Source organism: Fonsecaea nubica (genome assembly GCF_001646965.1).
Source record: "Fonsecaea nubica strain CBS 269.64 chromosome Unknown Scaff76, whole genome shotgun sequence".
In the NCBI taxonomy this organism is placed as follows: domain Eukaryota; kingdom Fungi; phylum Ascomycota; class Eurotiomycetes; order Chaetothyriales; family Herpotrichiellaceae; genus Fonsecaea; species Fonsecaea nubica.
Genome location: NW_019173749.1, coordinates 25,532 through 44,229, shown reverse-complemented (window position 1 = coordinate 44,229; position 18,698 = coordinate 25,532). Strand labels below are relative to the sequence as shown.

Sequence of the window (18,698 nt, the reverse complement as noted above, 5' to 3'; positions counted from 1 at the left end):
CATACCAAATGTGCGGCGGTTAAGGATCACTATATACAAGTATGTACTCCAGATGTACTTTTTTAGATGGTCCAGATCAAACCCGCGGTAACCAACACTGCAACGCCGAGTCGACCTGTTATCCCACCGCCTGCAAGACCTGTCAAGCTCGTTGCCTTGTTCTCAGCCCCGTCGCCTCCAGAGTCATCGTTATCGTCTGAACTGTTCGACCCCGTCAAGACAACACTCTCGTTGCGTCCGTCGAGATCCAAGTCGAGTCGGACGTCCGGGTGGTGCAGGACGGTGGCCACGACCCATTCGGACGCGACGACGGAATATTCGTCGTAATAGCTCCAGTGGGCGGAGATGTTGACCGGGTCGCTGCCGACCGCACATACGGGGTCGCCGGCGTTGCACCACATGGCCGTGATGTCCTCGTAGACGTTGAGGTCGTCGAGTTGTTGGCCCGACCGTGGCGCCGTGCCATTGTAGGTCGAGCCGCGGCCGATGTTGTACGGCTGGTCTGCGGTGAAGCGAGGGTCCCCCATGGCTACCACGGCGGCGACTAGGAAGTGTGTTAGAATATTTTCTCACAAGGCTTGGAGGGTGCTGAGCAGAATTTTGGGGGAGGAGGCAAACAAAGAGAAAGGTGGCAAGAAGACGTACTCTTCGATCCAGGCGCCGTGTCTCGAGGCAGCGAGGGATTCCAAGCCTGATCACACCCAAAGATGGGCCCGCCACCGCCACCCAACATATCACCGACGACAGCCGCGCCCTGAGAATAGCCCAGCAGGACCAATTTGGAATCCGGACACCGCTCGGCATACGCCCTCAGCTGGGCCTGGCCGGCGTATGCGCCCGCGTTGGCCGACTCACAATAGAACCCCGAGTAGGAGATGTTGGCCGGGTAGACAATGTCCTCGTAGTCGCACGACACGCCCTGGGGCTCGAACTTGGAACACATGACGCCCAACATCTCGCCGCCGCGGCCGGGGTAGGGCTCATTGGACCCCCGGGCACTGAAGATGCGAATGTCACTGCAATCCTCTGGGAGGTGTGGGGTCGTGTAGGGGATAACATCCTCGTCCTCGTGCTGCTCTTCTCCTGTCCCTTCGATCTCACTTCCTTCTTCTTCGGGGACAACTGGGTCCGTGATTTCCTCGGGGTTGGGGATGGGCTCGGGAGGGACTTCGACCGGTGTTGCTTCAGGGGGTGGGATTTCAATGGATGTGGCCTCGGGAGGCGTGATTTCAGATGTCGCGACTTCATCCTGTGCCGATCCCGGCGTTGCGTGGAGGATAATGACAATGATGATGGCAACAAGCCATGATAACCGGACTATCATGTCGTCTGCCTCGTATTATTCCTTGCCTTGTACATGAACGTTCCGCCTTTCTCCCTTCTCCACTCCTCCGCTCCCTTGCGCTGCTGTTGCGCGACCTCTACCTTGGGGTTTTCTTCCCTGATTTATCCCTCTCGAAGCCAAAAAAGGTTGGTGAAACCCTCCTCCAAGGATCCCAGTATCCAAGTGGTCCAAGATAAAACGAGGGTTTGTTGTATTTTGTATTTGTCGAACCAAACTGTGATGTGATTTGTTGTGATGATCAACGGACTCTCTCCCCGCTGACAATGTTGTTTTTTTGTTGGTGATCCTGGGTCCTGCAAACGTATCCAACGCTTGCTGGCTGGCGTGTTATTTGTTTTGCCCTTTTTTGGTACCCTGTAGAATTCGTAGACGGTCGTTTCCTCGCTGTGTATGTGTGTATGTTGTATGTGTATGTGGATGTATGTCATGTACAGTACAATTCAAAGAACACCGCGCGCACGCGACATGGAAAAGATCCCGGATCTATCCTATCCTATCCTATCCCAATGAAAAAAACACCCCAGCCCCGGAACAAGGAGGGAGAGAGAGAGGATCCTGCAGAGGGTAAAAAATAATGAAAAAAGGTGGTGGGTGATTTTTATTGAGATCTGGGCTCTGGCTCTGGCTTCCAGTGGACCGTTGTAGAGCGTGTGTGTGTGTTGAACGATAGGCTTGGGACAATGAGCGACGGAGCGAGCGGATAAGTTTCCAGTCAGATAAAGAGCAAGTAAGTTAACAGGACATTAAAACAAAGCACTGATCAAAAAAAATCAGAAGAACAAACAGCAAAAAAGTGGTGAGTGAGAGTGGAATGTAGAGAGAGAGGGAGAGGGTAGGTAGATAACAAACAACCCCCCCCTTGGATAGGCATGCATATACTTGAAACCCTATAAGGGACGATCTTTTATCCCGATGACGCGCGCGCCGGCTCTCCGCTCGCGAATCCCCTTTCTAAAGGAACAAAGAAAGATGGCACCAAGCACAACTAGGTACCAAGAAACCGACGAGCTAGGTACATACTACTGAACCGCTCTGGGGCCCGTTCATCTGCGGGTGGCCGGTGGCCGGTTGGTGTGGGCTCTGAAAGTTCTTGAAATCAAGACAAAACTGGCGGGTGGAGGATGGCGGATGGCGGGTGGTTCGGGAGTCGGGGGGAGACCCTCGACCGCCTAAGACAACGAAACTTGGCAGACTTCCCCAAGTTGGCACCAGACAGAGCTTATAGGGCGGGAGAGGCGCCGCTATAATACAAGTAAGGGGGACGGTGGGTAACAGCCACGACAAGCCACGACAGCCTAAGAAGACGCCACAGATGCGCATCGCTTGGCTGCTTGGCTGCCAACACTCGGAGGGACAATCTTCAGGGGGGACGCCAAGGCACCATCAGCACGCGACGCTTTGAGCCAAGCAGGCGGGCGAGGCGGGTTGACGCATTCCCATGCCGTGGTAGCCGACTTCGCCGAGTCGGCTGCACAAGTAGTAGTAGTAGTAGTAGTAGTAGTAGTAGTAGTAGTAGTAGTAGTAGTAGTAGTAGTAGTAGTAGTAGTAGTACGAGGTGTCCTCACTCACTTGGTCTTGGACTTGTACCTACCTATGTATGTATGTATGCACTTGTGGGAAAATGAGGACCACGAGTGGATAGGCAGGTAGGTAGCCTACGTAAAGTACTCGTAAGCGTATGGCGGCGCCAAACCTGGGCGATACCTAAGTACCTAGATATCATCAGCTTGGGAGAAGAAGCTTCTGGGCTGCGGCGCCAGCGCTCAATGTTGGATCAAGTACAAGGTGGGCAGGGAGGGAGGGTAAATATTCTGCCATGATTGATTACCTACTGTAGACGATGTCCTCGTAGCGCCACTGCCAAACTGGGAAAGGGGTCCTTCTTCACCACCTACATATTACTTGTGCATGAGTGTTGTGTAAATTTAGCACCAGCACGAATAGCTAGGGATTGATTACAGGGGTTCCATGTCTGCTTTTGCAGTGTGCATCTTTTGGTCGTAAAGGACAATCAACCCAGTGTGGACGGAGTAGATCTCGCAGTTCCCAGGCGTGAGAACCCTCGGGATGAAAGTGCCGCCATCGATTGGTTGGTTGGTTGGAGCAGAAGAGACGACCCTGGACAAGATTCTGTGTCAAGGACTCTCTGTATAGACGTACGTGTACATATTTCTTGGTCCTCCCCCCCTTTTTTTTAAAGGTGATTCTCCTTACCAAGGCTGATCAAGGAATCCCCTGGCCCACTGGAATATTCACTCCACTCACGTCGAGAGAGTCCTCGCTCAGCAACCACAATATCACCCGGGCAATGCTCGACGGCTCCATGGCCTTGAGACCCTGCGACTGAAGCATCTTGATGGTTTCGTCTCTGTTCTGCCCTTCAAACGCACGGTCGAGGATCGGCGTGTTGGTCGTCCCGGAACTGCACCAGTTGACGCGGATGCCCAGGTCGTAGAGGTCCTTGGCCGCACTCGTGGTGAAATGGACGAGGCCGGCTTTGGCGGTGCCGTATCCAAAGTTGCTGCCGGAATGGAAAATCGCGGCCATGGAAGCGACGTTGACGATGGCCGGGTTGGAATCCTTGGGCATGCTCTGCATCAACTTGACGGCGGCGCGGGAGCAGTAAAAGGCCCCGTCGATGTTGACACCCATAGCCTTGCGCCACTGCTCGACTGTCTCTTCCAACAGCTTGGAGCCCGGCTTGTTTGATACTTGGCGACCAGCCAACCCAGCAACATTGGCCAATCCGTGGAGGCCGGTTCCTCCCTGTTTAATCTCGGAAAACCAGGCATCGACTTGCTCAGGAACCGAAACGTCGACGGTTCTGGTGTGCACCTTTGTGCCTGGGTTGATAGCCGCCAATTCGGGTTTCATCTGGTCGAAGCCGGCGGTATTGACATCGCCAATGTATATGGCCGCGGCACCGCGACGTGCGAGGAGGCGAGCTGTCGCGGCCCCGATCCCAGACGCACTGCCGGTGACCGCAAAAGTCCTGGAGGTCAATGCTGCTGCCATAGAGGGTGTTGCAGGAGAAACAACCAGGAGTAGTCGTCCCTTTCTTTTAATGATGAAATCCCCTCTGCAAAGAGGGGGGACCATCAACGAGGCTCCGACAAGCCGCTGACTCGCCCGCTGAGTCGCTTGATCTATCTACTCAGCCCCGAATTGGATATATCCGTCCACTCTTTGAACCTGTAAACAAACCAGGATTGAGTCTTTCCCCAGTTACCGAGTTACCGTGTCATCAGACCACTGGCGAGTCGTCACCCCGATTGGGCTTCGGTCGCTTGTTATCGACGCTGAGGGTTGACGTCTTCGCATGCAACCCTCCAAAGTCTTTACCTCGACTACAAGGGACAGCACCTGTCCCGTCGTCAGTGCAATGAGTGGCACACTTACAGCAATAGAACACTTCTGACTATTCTGAAAGAAAATCTGGAATAATGTCGCGGTTCCAGGGTAAGGTGGCCCTGGTGACAGGGGCAGCTTTGGGCATTGGTGAGGCCATCGCCAAAAGACTGGCCAAGGACGGCGCAACAGTCATCGCGGCAGATATCACACCGGGGGGAGAAGGAGTGAGGAATGAAGAAAAAGACACAGTAATAATGATAATAATGACCACTTTGACAGTCCAATTTCGATTCCATGGCGCGCGTCGGCGGTCTCCGTGCCCGCAAAATTCTTTGACTTTGGCGCGATTGGATCTGCTCACAAGTTTCTTTGACTGTTATCAGATCGACAACCTTTTGCACACACAATGCAGCTTGGCTCTGAAGGGGTAGGATATAAATGTACGCCGATAGCACGTATCTCCATCTGGGGCGACTTGGACATTGGGAGGAAATACTAACCAACGCGTCTCCGCTTCCCACTTCTCACCCCAACACTACTCACTGCTGGCTATAGATCCACAAATATTACACACTGCCAGAGACTACCGAGTAACCAGCCAATACCAGCCATCACTGTTGCCTGCAGTGCCAAAAAAAAAGAAAGAGGAAAGAAATGCCACGAGCCCAAGACCTAGCGACGGCGCTCCTGTCTACGACGGAAAAGTCCATCATCCCACTGACGGCGGCGCAGGTGTCGCAGGGCTCGAAGCTATTCGGAGCGGCAGTGCTCGACCGGGCGACGCTTGCGCCCGTGATCGCGGCGACCAACAACGAGCGCGAGTCGCCGCTGCTGCACGGCGAGATCAACTGCATCCAGCAATTCTTCAAACTGCCGCGCGAGGGGCGGCCCGAGACAAAGGACTGCGTCTTCTTCGCGACGCACGAGCCGTGCTCGCTGTGCCTGAGCGGCATCACCTGGTCGGGCTTCAACGAGTTTTACTACATGTTCACCTACGAGGACAGTCGGGATCTGTTTGCCATTCCATGTGAGTTCCCTCACGCCAGTTGCGGCAAATATTGCTATTGTTTCCCGTCCGTTCGTTGCCCGAATGAGAGAGTCTGGCTCGCTAGCCAGCCAGCCAGCTGAACACACGACTCAAAGTTGACTTTGTTCGTCAGACGACATCGACATCCTCAAATCCGTCTACCAGGTCCCCTCGCCCGGCGACACCGAGGAGATTCTGGCGGCGAAGCCACTCTACAACCGCAAGAACAAGTTCTTCACGGCGCAGTCGCTCGCCGAGCTGATCGAGTCGGTCGAGGACGTCGAGGCGCGGACGAAGCTTCAGGGCGAACTCGAACGGGTCAAGAAGATGTACGACCAGCTCAGCGCGACGTACCAGGAGGGCAAGAAGAGCGGGGCGACGACGAGCAGTTTTTTCCAGTAAATACTGAGTACTTGGGAGAGGTAATTGATCACGATGTAGAAACAAACACTAGTGAATGTACTGGTTGAAACGCGAATCTGGTTGGACGGGGCAGAGATCTCCATACTAGTATTTCATGTACAGACAGACAGGCTGGACGTAGGAGATAGTTCAATCTGGGTAGAATGGAATCAGTACGAATCATCCATTGACTACGAGTACTAGTACCCTCCCGCTAAGTGGTTGTCCCACACTTTCCCTATCACCTATCAATATCGTATGTACATACCCCATATCCGAGGAGCGTTGCCTTTCCCCCTCCCATATCCTCTCCCGCCGATAGACTCCAGACTCAACCCCTGCGCGGGCCCGGGCAAATCCGACTCCCAAACATCCTCTCCCATTGTCCTTGGCCCAGTCCCAGTCCTAGTAGGCCCGATTGGAGGCCTCAGGGACCGTCAATTCGCCGCCGCACCACTCTCCTCCTCCGGGCGAGGGCTGTAGATGACACATTCAATGTTGTGGCCGCCGGGACTGATGACAAAAGCGGCGTAGTAGTTGTGCGGGTGGTATTCAGGCCGTACACCTGGTGCTCCGTTGTCCGTCCCGCCGGCCTTGAGAGCCGCAGCGTGGAATGCGTCGACCTGGGCGCGATCTAGAGAGACGCATAGCGTTCATTCCCTGTCAGCCTCGAACGAAGCAGATCTTGTGCGGTAGTATTGCTAACTAAAAGAGCCCTGGCTGCCAGGGATAAATGTTGGATGCATGGATGTTGTTCATACCTTTCGCTTCCAGAGCCAAATGATTTCTCAAGACCTTCGCATCATCAGGAATGGGCTGACGGTCCTCGAGGCCAGAAACCCACAGCCAGGGTTTTGTGTCACCCAGGCCGACGACACCGGGGACGGGGCGCATGAACTCCTTCAGGCCCATGTGTCCAAAGGCCCCGACGAGGAAGGCCACCTCGGCGTCGACCTTGCTGAATGCGACGGGGTAGGACAGGTGGTGGCACGACATTTTGACGAGGAGAAAGAGATGGCTCTACTAGTAACCTGGGGGATTGAAGCTGGAAGCTGGCCTTCGAAAGCCTTTGGAAAGAGATTGATGGATACTATCAGGGTTGTATGTAGCAGAAGGTGAGGTCAAGTTATCGTTGTTGTTGCACTGTGAACAAATAGTATTGAACAAGCCTGAGGGAGAAAGTTTCAAGGCAATGGTAGCCCATCTAAATATAAAGCATATTATAATACTACTAGCATTTCCCCCAATGCCATCATTGCCAATGCCTGGCTGGCTGACGTTGACCATATCTCTCAGAAGGATTACCAACGAAAACTTGCCCTCACGCACGTGTAACCGCGTTGATTTCGCGCCCCCCCCCCACTCGCTCTTTCCCTGCTTGGGTCTAGTCAGACGTGTTTGGAGGCCTTGGCCACGCGCGCAATGCGACGCCGCGCCAGGCAACAGCGGCCTAGGTGGCTTGGCGATTCGGTCTGCCCGGCCTGCTCACAACTGCTGCCTGAGGGTGCCTGATGGTTGATGCAGGATGCCGTCACGGCTGGCTCGCAGTAGTATCTTCACTCGGGAGGTTATTGACGGGTTTGCCGATTGAGGGGAAACATCGAACTCGGTGTTCAGTGAGTGTTGCCACATGAAGATTCCTTTGGAGGATACTCCTTTCTTCTAAAACCTCTCTCTAGTTGTTTAATGTTGCGGGTTTAATGGTGTTCTGATACTGCGTCTGATGCACATCAGCATCATCAGGCGCAAAACCGCATCAGTAGCATCAGGAGCATCAGGAGCATCAGAGCAGTGCATTTGGACCACGGTAGTTGGTAGCTTTAATTAACTACTTAGTAGTCACTCGCAACTGATGGTCCAAGAGAAGCGACTCCAAGACCAGAGTGCTTTTTCGGTACCAAGGGCGTTGTTTGTTTGTTTGCAACTACTAGACCTCCTATGATCTCGTAATACCAGTACGAACAACAAATCCCTGACATGCTCGCTCTCTCATCTATCGGTGGTAACGAAGAATTATGAATTAGGAAGGGGGCTACCCACTGGGTTTATTGGTTGCACCTTACTTTCCTCGTACGTACTTTTTTTTTTTTACAATGCTGAGCAGATTACCCGATTCGGCGAATTCGGTGCCGCGTTTCGAGTCGCCCTCTCGATTTTATTTCGACTTGAATTGAACGCTTTGCAACCAATCAATCAACCAACCAATCACTGAACAACTGCTAACTGTCAGGGCAATGTGTGACAGTGTTAGTCGCAGTAATAAGAACCAATAGTTTATTTGACCTACTACAGCGCGGTTGACTTCAGAGTGCTGTCCTCTGGTACTTGTAAATGCATCATCAGTCTTATCGAGACAGGGTCGCATGTATCATCATTCGTTGATTTTTATGGATGTCAGGCCTGTCACTACTCCTGAACGAGTGAGTTCCAAGTACCAGTACTCGTTACAGCGATCATTCTCTGAAGATGTCGCGACCTTCAGCTTTCAAGGCACAATATCAGTCCTTAACCAGAATGCAATCCCAATCAACCCAGTACTATCTCTCCAAAAAATGACTATTCAGCATTAAACTCGGTCGACAGCGTCGCAGTGACCTCGACGAGCTGGGGCTCAAAATCGATGCCCACGCCGACCTCAAAAGTCGCCGAGCTCGTGGCCCTCCTCGCAGTCTGCATCACCCGCTTCATGGGCCACGACTGCTCCACGTCCTGGATCTTGACGCAAACCACTTTTTCTCTGCCGATGGTGCGTCCGTACGCCTGCGCCCGGGTTATGGCATGCTGCAGGGCCATCAGGCGAGCTTGCTCGTCGAGTTCGGCTTTCCTCTCGTCCAGCAGTTGCCAGTCGATGCCTCGGAGCTCGACGTGCGGCATGGCGGCGAGGCGGGCGACCATCTGTCCCAGGCTGGGAAGGTCGCGGAAGTGGATGGCGATTTCGGAGTGGGCGCTGTAGAGTTTCCTCTTGAGGCGGGCACCGTTGTTGTTGAATTCGTCCGCGGCAGAGATGGCGAGCGAGGCGATCGAGTAGAAGCTCACAGGGGCATCTGGCCTTATCTCTCCCGTCTCGAGTCGCGGGCACAGCAGGTCGAGATCAGTTTGGATGTCGTTCACAGCCGACACCACGTTTTTTGAGACTTCATCCTTTTCTGAACCGGAGTCGGCAGCGGCTAGGTTGAGCACCGCTCGCTGGGCGGTTGTCGTGATAGTGGCGTGGCCTTGAATATGGATCAGTGTTGGAGGGGTTGCCATGGCTGAAAAAGATTGGAGAGAGGTTTATGGCTGGGGAGAATCAGATCTATCTCAGATGGGAGGAGCTGGACGTTTTTATAGACACAAAGCATGGTCTGCTGCCTGCCTGATATTGCCTGATCCTAGCTGAAACTGCTCTTTCCAAAGCATCTGGCCACTTCGCTAACCATTTCAGGTATAGCTCCATATAACCCCCGCTTATAGTGAGGGTCGAGAGCCCGCCATATACTCACGAGCAATATTCTTTTTGGACATCAATCTGTCTTTGGTGATCCAATACGGAGCCGGCAACCCTGTCTGACTCACATGGTTCACGTCTCCTCTCACCAGAGACGCAACCGCTGCAGAACAACCGAGAATGCGCGGCATGCCATGGCCGGTGAAGCCTGCGCTCGCAAAGATGCCGCGTTTTCCAGGTATTTCTCCGACCCAGGGCATGAGGTCGGAGGAGTAGCCCATGACGCCTGTCCAGATATCCGTGATACGTGCTTGGGAGTCTTCCCAGCCATGAAACATTCGCTGCATGTAGCCAGTAAAGTATTGCTCAGCACCGGGTATCAACTGCGTATCATCGATGTTGTTGCGCCAATACGAGTCGTTCAGGAGGACGGCCTGTTTGGCACCTCCAACGACTATGCTACCGTCTGTCCTGCTGATCAGATAATCGTACTCCTGGGGTCCGTATCTGATGCTATACGTGTTGTTCAGGTGAGGAGCCATCTTTCCGTGCTCCGGCACGGCAATTCTGCAAGCGACTCCTCTAGCAGGGGTGATTTTATCGTCAAAGTCCGGCAGCAAGGCCGACAGATACGCATTCGTGGCCAGAATGACTTTGCGCGCTCTGATCTCTCCTCGAGGAGTGGTCAGCACCCACCGTCCATCGCTGTCGGGTGAGTCGGAGATCGCGGTAACGGGAGTATTTGCTTGAATATTTGCTCCCCACCCTAAGCACCGACGGAGGAGATGACAGACGAGTTTATAAGGCCAGACCGATCCCGCTGTAAAAGTAAAGGCAGCCAGCGCCCCCTTGACTCCCGAAACCTGTTCCGCCTTCTCAGGATCCTCGATGAAGTGGAGGTCATCTGAGAAACGGTATCCTCTGGCTTTCATGTCCTTATACGCCGCGATCGTGGGTTCGGCAACTCGACGATCGACAAACACGTCGATGGCACGCGTGAGTTGAAAATCACAGTCAATCTGCTCTTTCTCGACCAATCTCTTGACATCCATGACTTGCTGCGTCTCAAATCTCGTCAGCTCCTGCGCAACTTGCGGCCCGTACATCCTTTCGTAGAGGGCCGCATTGAAATAGACGTCCGGTTTGAGATGTCCGCCATTGCGTCCTGTAGCTCCCGAGCACACGTCTCGAGCCTCAAGTATCAGGACCGAGGGTCTCTTGCCGTCGTCCTTTTCGAGAATGTGGTAGGCACATGCAGCTCCGACGTACCCTGAACCAATCACCACGACATCCGCCTCTTGCGGGAGGTTCTCAGTTGTGCGGTGTTTTGACAGATTGGACGGGCTCGAGAGCCAATACGGTGTCATAGGGTTTGACTGGGGTAGATGCATGTTGCTGGAATTCCCAAACACAGATTGCGTCGAGCAAACCATATGTTTGTTCAGCTTCAATGAAGTTTCGTTATTGACAATGTCGAAGAAGTGGTATGGAAGCGATGCCACAAGCGGCGGGAATGTCCGTGCCTAGAGAAAGCCATCAGACGAGCTGATAAGGTCAAGATCGTGGCGGGCAAGATCAACGTCCTTTTGTGCCACCAGAAATGAGCGATGGGTTTCGCCTTGTGAACATGTAAATTCGAGGGCGAAATGGCCCCAGTTTACAACATGAAACGAGAGGTATCACGTGGCTGCATCTAAGAGACCTGGGCGCAGGGAAATCAGACCCAGTGTATGGGATATATCATACGCAAAACATGCTGCATATATACAGAGTACATGCTTAACAGCCCATCGCCACCGTCTGAGACAGACGCCCGAGAGAAACAATGACCAATGAGTCGAGTCAGCCAGGGCCATTATTCCTTTGTGCCTCCCTCGCATTGACAGTTGGTGAACTTTGGCTTCAAGGTAAGAATGCGCCATGCTCAATCATGATTGTTGGCTACTCGTGTCGCTCTTGTCCTTCTTTCCCTTCATCAGGCTCGAACTCCGACCTCGAGACTCGTGTCCCAGCGTCATGGCTCTGAATCTATTAGTGCCACTCATCGGACTGTCAAGTGACACTCCACTTCCTTCGAGTTTCCCTATTCGGGCTGTCAGGGTGGTGTTCTCTCTTTGCAGTTCGCCAATCTGGCGGGTGAGCATGTCTTGCTCCTTCTTCAGGAGTTCTAGCTCTGCTCTCGCCTCGTCTCGCTCTCTTGTTAAACGTGACTTTTCGTCCTTGTCAGCCTGCTTGCGCTTCTTCTCCTCCAGTTTCTTCGCCTCTCGCTTTCTCTTCTGTTCCAGCTTGGCGACTTCTTTCTGGTACTTTTCTTCATGTTTCTTGAGTTCACGCTGATGTCTCTCCTCCACCTTCTTCAAAGCATGCTGTTCTTTTTCGGTGTCCTTGTAGGCTTGGCTCGAGAGCTTTTCACGTTGCTTTGTGAACTTGGCATCCACCGCAGCCTTGCGTTCCGAGAGTTTGGCCATTTCCTTGTCATGCTGTTGCAGAAGTTGGCTTTCGGTTTGCTCGGAGAGGGATTTGGAAGAAACCGAGGGAGTCTCCTCGTACGTCAGGTGCGAGTCGGCAGAGGCGAATGAGGTGGTTGAGATGGTGGAAGCGTCATCATCGTCGCCATCGAGATCGTCCCCTTGCTGTATATCTTGCTTGGTTATCTCTTGATGGCCATCGACCCCGTTGCCAATTTGAGGAAAATGTTCGCGAACTGCCTGCGGAGTGTACGAACTGATCGTTCCCGCCACGGTATCCAGCAGACTGGAAGGCGACGCCGGGGTATCCGGCGGAGATTCAATTGCACCGCGGTCATTGATCACGGGGACATTGACAGCGGAGGCTTTGGGTGTACCGGGCGGTGATTGTCCAATGGTTTGAAGACTCTCTTCGTGTTCCTTGATCCCGGCAAGAGTCCCATTCGCTTCCCAGCTGGCAAAACTTTCACGCCGCTGGCCAGGAGGTCTTTGCGCGGGCCTATCATTATCGTCCTCATCGTCCTCTCTTTGACACGCCCAATCCAGGAATTTCAGGGCGTCTGCGCAGATACTTGCAGGTGTGCCCCTCTCGACCATGAATCGTGGAACACTGCCCCCGGGATCGCTTCGAGTAACCATGATCCATTCGACAGGGTTCTCTTCGGGGTCAAAAGGTTCAGCAGGATCAGGGGTCTTTATAGGGCTGCTAGGGGCATCAACTGTCACACTTCGTTTCCTGCTTCCGGGAGACATCTCCCTAAGCCCTGAGCCGTGAGTGTCGACTCTCAAATGCCTATTGTCATCGTGGTGATGCTGGTCAGCATCCATTGCGCGCTTCTCGGCGTTGTTTTTGAGAACATCTTTCTCAAGTGACGGGGAAGGTGCCCGATGGTGGCTCAGGTGACCCAAATCTGTTGATGACATGGTAGATTTGAGCTTCCTAGGGACTTCGCGAATGAACTCTACCGATTCATACTGGCCACGGATGAAGCCACTTAGAGGCTGCGTTTCGGGGTGGTCGCATGGTTTGGAAATGATCATGTAGTGCCGCGGGGCTAGATCTGGCGCTTTATGAGAGTCCCCATGGTGTTTGATAGCCTTCGATGATGTAACCAGAAGAGTGACAAAATCACGGGGAGTGGTAGGTCCTGGGAATTGAGCACTGAGGCGATAGACCTCGATCTTTCCACGATTGGGCACCGTGATCTCCTCGACCTTGGTTTCTGCGCCAATCCCTCTGACATTCCCTTCGCCGGGTTTTCCTTGGACAGCGAGCGAAGTAGGAAACTCCCGCTCGAACCCGCGCTTGAAGCGATTGAAGCCCAGACCTTCATGCACACTCCTTCGAGCAAACCACGAGCCTTTCCCGTCCTTGCTGGCCAATTTGTAAACAGCTATGCCCAATGGGTTTTCTTTTGCCGCAAGCTTTATCGGCTTCCCCCACTCATGTTGTAAGGCTGCATATTCTGGGGCCGGAGGCGGGCTCCGCGCAGACGAGGTGAACATTTCAGAGGCATTGTTGGCGGTGATCGAACCCGTGGTATGTGAACGATGTCGGTGAGTGGGGTCAGGTTCAGGGATAGGTATGGACTCGACTATCGTCTGGGTTCGGGAGAAGAGGTCGGATAGGAAGGGATCCAGCTCTTCATGCGTTTGCGGGATATCCGCGAACTTGCAGGGAGCGAGAGCCTTGAGGGAATCGTGGAGGCTCGCCATCGTGAAGAAGATCTCTCGAAGTGGTCGTGCGTCCAGGGAGCTCGATCTGCTGGCGAGTAAAGGAGCTGTATAGACAAGGCACGGTTTATGTGGTGGACATCGCAGTTGGTGAGGGGCACCCTCGATATGCCGTCACTGCGATTGAGAGAGGGAGGACACTAGGAGCCAGTCCTTACCGAAGAGGACGGCAAGCTGAAGGATCCAACCTCTGATTCGACATTTGAGAAGTCAATGCACAGAGGCACAAGCCGAGGACAGCAGTTTGAAGGAAATGGGGACACAGCTGATATCAGAAGGTGTTGATGATGACTGAGCAACGTGCGGTCGAGTTCCCCCTGGTTCATGGTAGTAGCCACCCGTCACTGAGGGCTAAAGGTCACGATGACGATGCACACTTTTGACAAGGGATTACCTGGAACAGTGCTAGTGGAGGGGCAGACGATCGGCCTTCAATTGGGCTGGATCCGGCAGATGAGGGTCTTCTAGGCCTTGAGGCCCAGCTGGTTAATCGTCAGAGGCGCTTTTAGGCGAGCCCGGGGCGCGGCTGCTTGGCTCACTAGCCCAAGTGCCCGGTAGTCTGGCCCGTCACCACCGTTGGTCACTCAAGTCACAGGCACATGTACATCCTAAACCGGCGAGCCTTTGGTAGAAAAAAATGGCACAGTCTGACAGAAAGTATACGCCCTCTTATCAGCGATTGAGGCGGGCGCCAGATCAAAATATGGCTAATATGATTAATGAGGATAGGGGTGCCATGATGCCTAATAGTAGTTGCCTTTTAAGTCAATAGTAAATCTCTCCTCGCTGCTATTTCTTGTCAGACTGTGCCACTTATTGTTGACACCGGCTCGCCGGTACTGATCGCGTCGAAATCCAATCTCCTCACAACCACGATAGGGCACGCAAGCTGAGATCTGTACTGGCACCTGGGTAATTGTCAGGCCATGATACTGTGACAAGAGTGGCCCACAAGAGGAGGGGATCAGGGTATGCGCAGGTGAAGAGGCAGAGAAGATGTTCATATTTTTAGATTATCTTTATGTATTGAGACACAAGCCTCAAGCTCCAGCATCCGATTCTTCTCCATCCAGTGGAGTAAAGCTTCCCCGACACCAGGTCGAGGATATAGGAGATGACCCTATAAACCACACGCCATCGTATCTGAGGCCCCAAACACCGTGCTGTGGTCGCCCATTCAAATCACAGACTTGTAATGGGTAAGTTGGCACACGCCACAGACGTGGAACCGAAACACAACCGCAACCAGATCCTCGGAACCTTCCAGATAGATATCGCGCAGTAAGGCAGCGGTCGTCACATGCCAGACACGACGCCTAACCACCCTGCCGCTGTTCCTACTCCTTTCAGTGCCAACCAGTGCATCATGAATGTAGTAGGAACGGGTGTTCGAAGGTATGCAGTGTAGAAGACTCGCTTCAGTCATTGCAGCACCTCGAGTGCCACCACGGCATTGCCAAAAGAGATGCCAGCGTGTATCCCAAACCTTGCATACCTGCCGCGAGGCATTCCGATCTTGCGAAAATGCGGGACTGTATCCGACCCAGGGATATCTCTCTTATCTTCCATCCAGCCAGGCCTGCCGCTGATGTATAGTCCTAAACCCACAAACTAATACTCGACATAGGAGATTAGTAGGAAAAACAAAATCACAACGCTTGCTGTAAGATCAACCCTATCCCGATATTATTCCGTGTCCCGTGTAGTCCAGTGTCAAATGCAGAGTGGTATCCTTGTGTCGCTAAAAGTTCGATCAAAAAACTCCTTAACTCAAATGCTCAAGATCTTTGTTCCCGCGGACTCATGCCGCTCCTTGTCAGCCAACCGTTGATGTTTTCGACGAGCATAGCTGGTGAACGGCCATCAGCGTTGCAGGATGTTGTGCAGGCGGAACGGAGTGAAGGTTCTGGTTCCGAGATCGATCACATGGCAGTGGCATATGGCATCGTGTATTCTTGGTACCGATCCCACCCGAACGTGCTCAAACCCGCAGAGGTACTGCAGGGCTGCGGGGTGAGCATACTTGGGAGAGGAAGCGGCGCGAACGATGTTGTTGTTGTCGGAGCGCTGTAAGCGGGTGCGCTATAGTATTGAGTCGTGTTGAATGCCGCTGTGGAGTAAGGCTGGCTGAAGGAAGGCGTCGGCGATGGAAGTTGTATCTCATTCACGCCCACATTTGACCAGATGTTGTGGTGTGAGTCACAAGACGAGACGGGACTGGGGCTTGATGGGACAATCTTCCATGCCTCAACGGGAGCGGGTTGTATGGCGTGCAGATGTTGTGATGGCCACCATTGTTCCGTGCCAGTCGAGCTTGGGAGCAGAGGAGTCGGGCGGATGACATCGATAATTCTCGGAGGTGGAGGCAAAAGAGGTACAAAGAGGCCCATGATGGCGGTGCGCACTTCGTCGCTTCGGCCACAAAGCAGCTCACCAGCACCGTCTTCCTCCATACCTTCCAGTGCGAGGGCGCTCGTCCGGTAAACAAACTTGTTGGCCGCCTGCACGAACTCTTCCTGCAATTTCTTGAGCTGTTGTTCCTTCTCCGACCACTCCCATGTGTTGGCGTTGGTGTCGACGGAGAAGACTTCCTTGTGATACTCGACCAGCGAATCAATCGTGTCTGTCGTCAACTTGAAGGCGACCTCGTTCTGGGAGACCATGTCGACATGGACGACGTAAGCCTCGACGTGGATAAGTTGGTAGTTGAATAGAGCCTCCACCAGAGGGTTTGAATCCTTCTTCAACTCCGACTCGGGCGCCTTGGGCACCATTAATGAGCACAGTGACCAGATGGCATTAGGTGAGGACAGAGTCTCGGTCAGACACCGCGTATGTTGGGGCACACTGTTGAGAGGTCGCTTGATCTTGTTGATGCGCTTGAGCGTGGCCGTCAACCAGGGTTCGACCTTTGTGTTGAGCACAACATTGCAGGTGGATCGCGGCGCAAAGGCGGCCGCTGAGGCGGGTAGTAATATCGTCGGCATTATGAGTTAGGGACGGATTTTTCTTTTCTTCCAAATGACCAAAATCGGTTCTTCCTTTTAGGGAGATGCAGGATTTCTTTTGATTGTTCTCACAGAGACATTCGACACTGACGGGAAGGAGAAGGGCTGACCAGGCAGAAGCGACGAGATGATATAAGAGACGACGAAAAAGACGATTTAGGGTAAATTGGATGAATGATTGTGTAGATTGAAGTGTATCTCTGGGCGGTCCCAACAAGGGAAGTAGTGTGCGCGCCTTAGCAGAGAGTGGTTCGGAGATGAAGTGGTAGGGGAAGAGGTGGTGATGGTGGTGGTGGAGGGAAAGAGTGGTAGAGTGAAGAGGGCGGGGATGACGAAAAAGGCAAAGAGATAGAAGGAGGAGAGAGCCGTACCTTATATCCAACGAAGGGACAAAGAGTCGTTGACGGAACTGATAGGCTGAACAGAGTAAAGCTAAAGATGGGAGACCTGGCCGGTCAGGCGCAGCAAAGCGTTATGCAGTTGGATGGAGACATGGGTGAGAAGAAAAATTGTGGATACAGGTCTTCTCCATCAGCAGCAACACGAAAGGATGGGAGCCACTTTTGGAGGGGACTACTGGCACGGGCAGCACGGGCCTGAGGCTTTTGGGGCTTTGGGGGGGGGATGAGGGATACGAGAGGATGTGATGATGATTCACACAGTACAAGGTGAGAAAGGGGGGACATGGGTCGCTGGGGAGGACTGTGAGTACGAGTCCTTCTGACTGAAGCGAGCGAAGAAGCGAACAAACAAATCAAGCAACCTAGTATCATGATACAACTCAATCAGGAACAGCTTTGCAGCAACACCGGTAAAGAGGAGTCAGAAGAAGCGGGCAGAGGGCAAAAAGAGGCAAATTCGGCAAAGAGCGAACGGCAAAGGCGACGACGAGGCGCAGCCCCCAAGGGAAGCCAGGAAGCCAAGTCAGGACAGTCGGAAAGGTGAAAGTCATTCTCACGCAACAACTCAACAGTCGAAACTCAACTCACTCACCCCCTCAGGCGAGGCCGAGAATCTCAAGGGCTTCCCCATTTTTGTCCCCATTACCATTCGCATCCCGGCTGCTCCCCTCCCAAAGCCCACTTTTCCACCTTTTCCCTTGAAGATTCCCTTTTCGCCTCTTTTCCCATCATAGCAAAACCCACACCAAACCCACACAATCCATCTCAACTCACGCACGAATACTACTTGCTGGCTACAGGGCCACAGGGCCACAGTGCTGCATTGCTGCATTGCACGGCGTCCCGGTTACGGATGGCCCCCCTCCCTTCCTTCTGATCCCGAGCCTGCACCTCCGAGTGTGCAGTTACTTGCACTGCAGACTTGAGCGAAGAACCTGGGATCTGAACCTGACCCTAACCTGCACCTTGCGTTCACGCTACTGCACGTTCGACCTACTTTCGTTCCCTGCTGAGTGTCGACGGTACAAGTTGGTGTCTGAGCCCTGTCCGCAGGCCATTCGTCATCGTCAAAAGTCTCGCAAATGTTCCAGCTCAGCCTGTTCTCCCACCCTCTTCTCGCCCCCTTCCCGGGCCCCTCTTCCGAGCTGGGCAAGAAAAAACAATGACACAAAAGACAGTGTTGGAATTAGCTGCATATGCAAGATCAGACGCTCCTCTCACCCAGCTTTACCCATCCTCGTCATGTAACTGGTGGCCTGCTTACCACGGCCATCTTGCTTGAAATCAACCTGGCTCACTTAAGCGCACCAGCATTGATTGCCAATATCAAGTTTGATCAAGGCTTTGTCAAATATGTATGAATACACGTGTACGGAGATTGATCCTGGCCTCGCCCTACGCCTCCCCCCAAATGTCTCCCAACTTTCGCTCGTATCCAGCTTCCTGGTCCTGGTACTGACCCTGGCAAATGGCGTCTGGATCAGCAAGCCGCAAACCGCCAATATATCCAATTCACTGGCGGCCAACCCTCGTAA

At 53.3% G+C, this 18,698-nt stretch overlaps 8 protein-coding genes across 8 annotated transcripts; 1 reads left to right on the top strand and 7 right to left on the bottom strand.

Annotated features, from left to right (window-relative positions):
* Positions 1-62: 62 nt before the first annotated feature.
* AYO20_08901 (hypothetical protein) lies at positions 63-1,324 on the bottom strand (the record flags this gene model as incomplete). The annotated part of the gene is made up of 2 exons (XM_022647174.1): positions 63-544; positions 646-1,324. The coding sequence occupies 2 exons, from the start codon at positions 1,322-1,324 to the stop codon at positions 63-65; spliced, it is 1,161 nt and encodes a 386-aa protein (XP_022496832.1).
* Positions 1,325-3,568: 2,244 nt separating this feature from the next.
* On the bottom strand, positions 3,569-4,360 carry AYO20_08900 (hypothetical protein; the record flags this gene model as incomplete). Its single annotated transcript, XM_022647173.1, has 1 exon — positions 3,569-4,360. One exon carries the CDS (start codon positions 4,358-4,360, stop codon positions 3,569-3,571), a length of 792 nt encoding a protein of 263 aa, XP_022496831.1.
* A 990-nt stretch (positions 4,361-5,350) lies between these two features.
* AYO20_08899 (hypothetical protein) lies at positions 5,351-6,125 on the top strand (the record flags this gene model as incomplete). The annotated part of the gene is made up of 2 exons (XM_022647172.1): positions 5,351-5,723; positions 5,857-6,125. 2 exons carry the CDS (start codon positions 5,351-5,353, stop codon positions 6,123-6,125), a joined length of 642 nt encoding a protein of 213 aa, XP_022496830.1.
* Positions 6,126-6,562: 437 nt separating this feature from the next.
* On the bottom strand, positions 6,563-7,121 carry AYO20_08898 (hypothetical protein; the record flags this gene model as incomplete). Its single annotated transcript, XM_022647171.1, has 2 exons — positions 6,563-6,759; positions 6,887-7,121. The coding sequence occupies 2 exons, from the start codon at positions 7,119-7,121 to the stop codon at positions 6,563-6,565; spliced, it is 432 nt and encodes a 143-aa protein (XP_022496829.1).
* A 1,560-nt stretch (positions 7,122-8,681) lies between these two features.
* On the bottom strand, positions 8,682-9,374 carry AYO20_08897 (hypothetical protein; the record flags this gene model as incomplete). Its single annotated transcript, XM_022647170.1, has 1 exon — positions 8,682-9,374. One exon carries the CDS (start codon positions 9,372-9,374, stop codon positions 8,682-8,684), a length of 693 nt encoding a protein of 230 aa, XP_022496828.1.
* A 198-nt stretch (positions 9,375-9,572) lies between these two features.
* Positions 9,573-10,943, bottom strand: AYO20_08896 (hypothetical protein; the record flags this gene model as incomplete). Its single annotated transcript, XM_022647169.1, has 1 exon — positions 9,573-10,943. One exon carries the CDS (start codon positions 10,941-10,943, stop codon positions 9,573-9,575), a length of 1,371 nt encoding a protein of 456 aa, XP_022496827.1.
* Positions 10,944-11,480: 537 nt separating this feature from the next.
* On the bottom strand, positions 11,481-13,736 carry AYO20_08895 (hypothetical protein; the record flags this gene model as incomplete). Its single annotated transcript, XM_022647168.1, has 1 exon — positions 11,481-13,736. One exon carries the CDS (start codon positions 13,734-13,736, stop codon positions 11,481-11,483), a length of 2,256 nt encoding a protein of 751 aa, XP_022496826.1.
* Positions 13,737-15,676: 1,940 nt separating this feature from the next.
* Positions 15,677-16,741, bottom strand: AYO20_08894 (hypothetical protein; the record flags this gene model as incomplete). Its single annotated transcript, XM_022647167.1, has 1 exon — positions 15,677-16,741. One exon carries the CDS (start codon positions 16,739-16,741, stop codon positions 15,677-15,679), a length of 1,065 nt encoding a protein of 354 aa, XP_022496825.1.
* Positions 16,742-18,698: the final 1,957 nt, after the last annotated feature.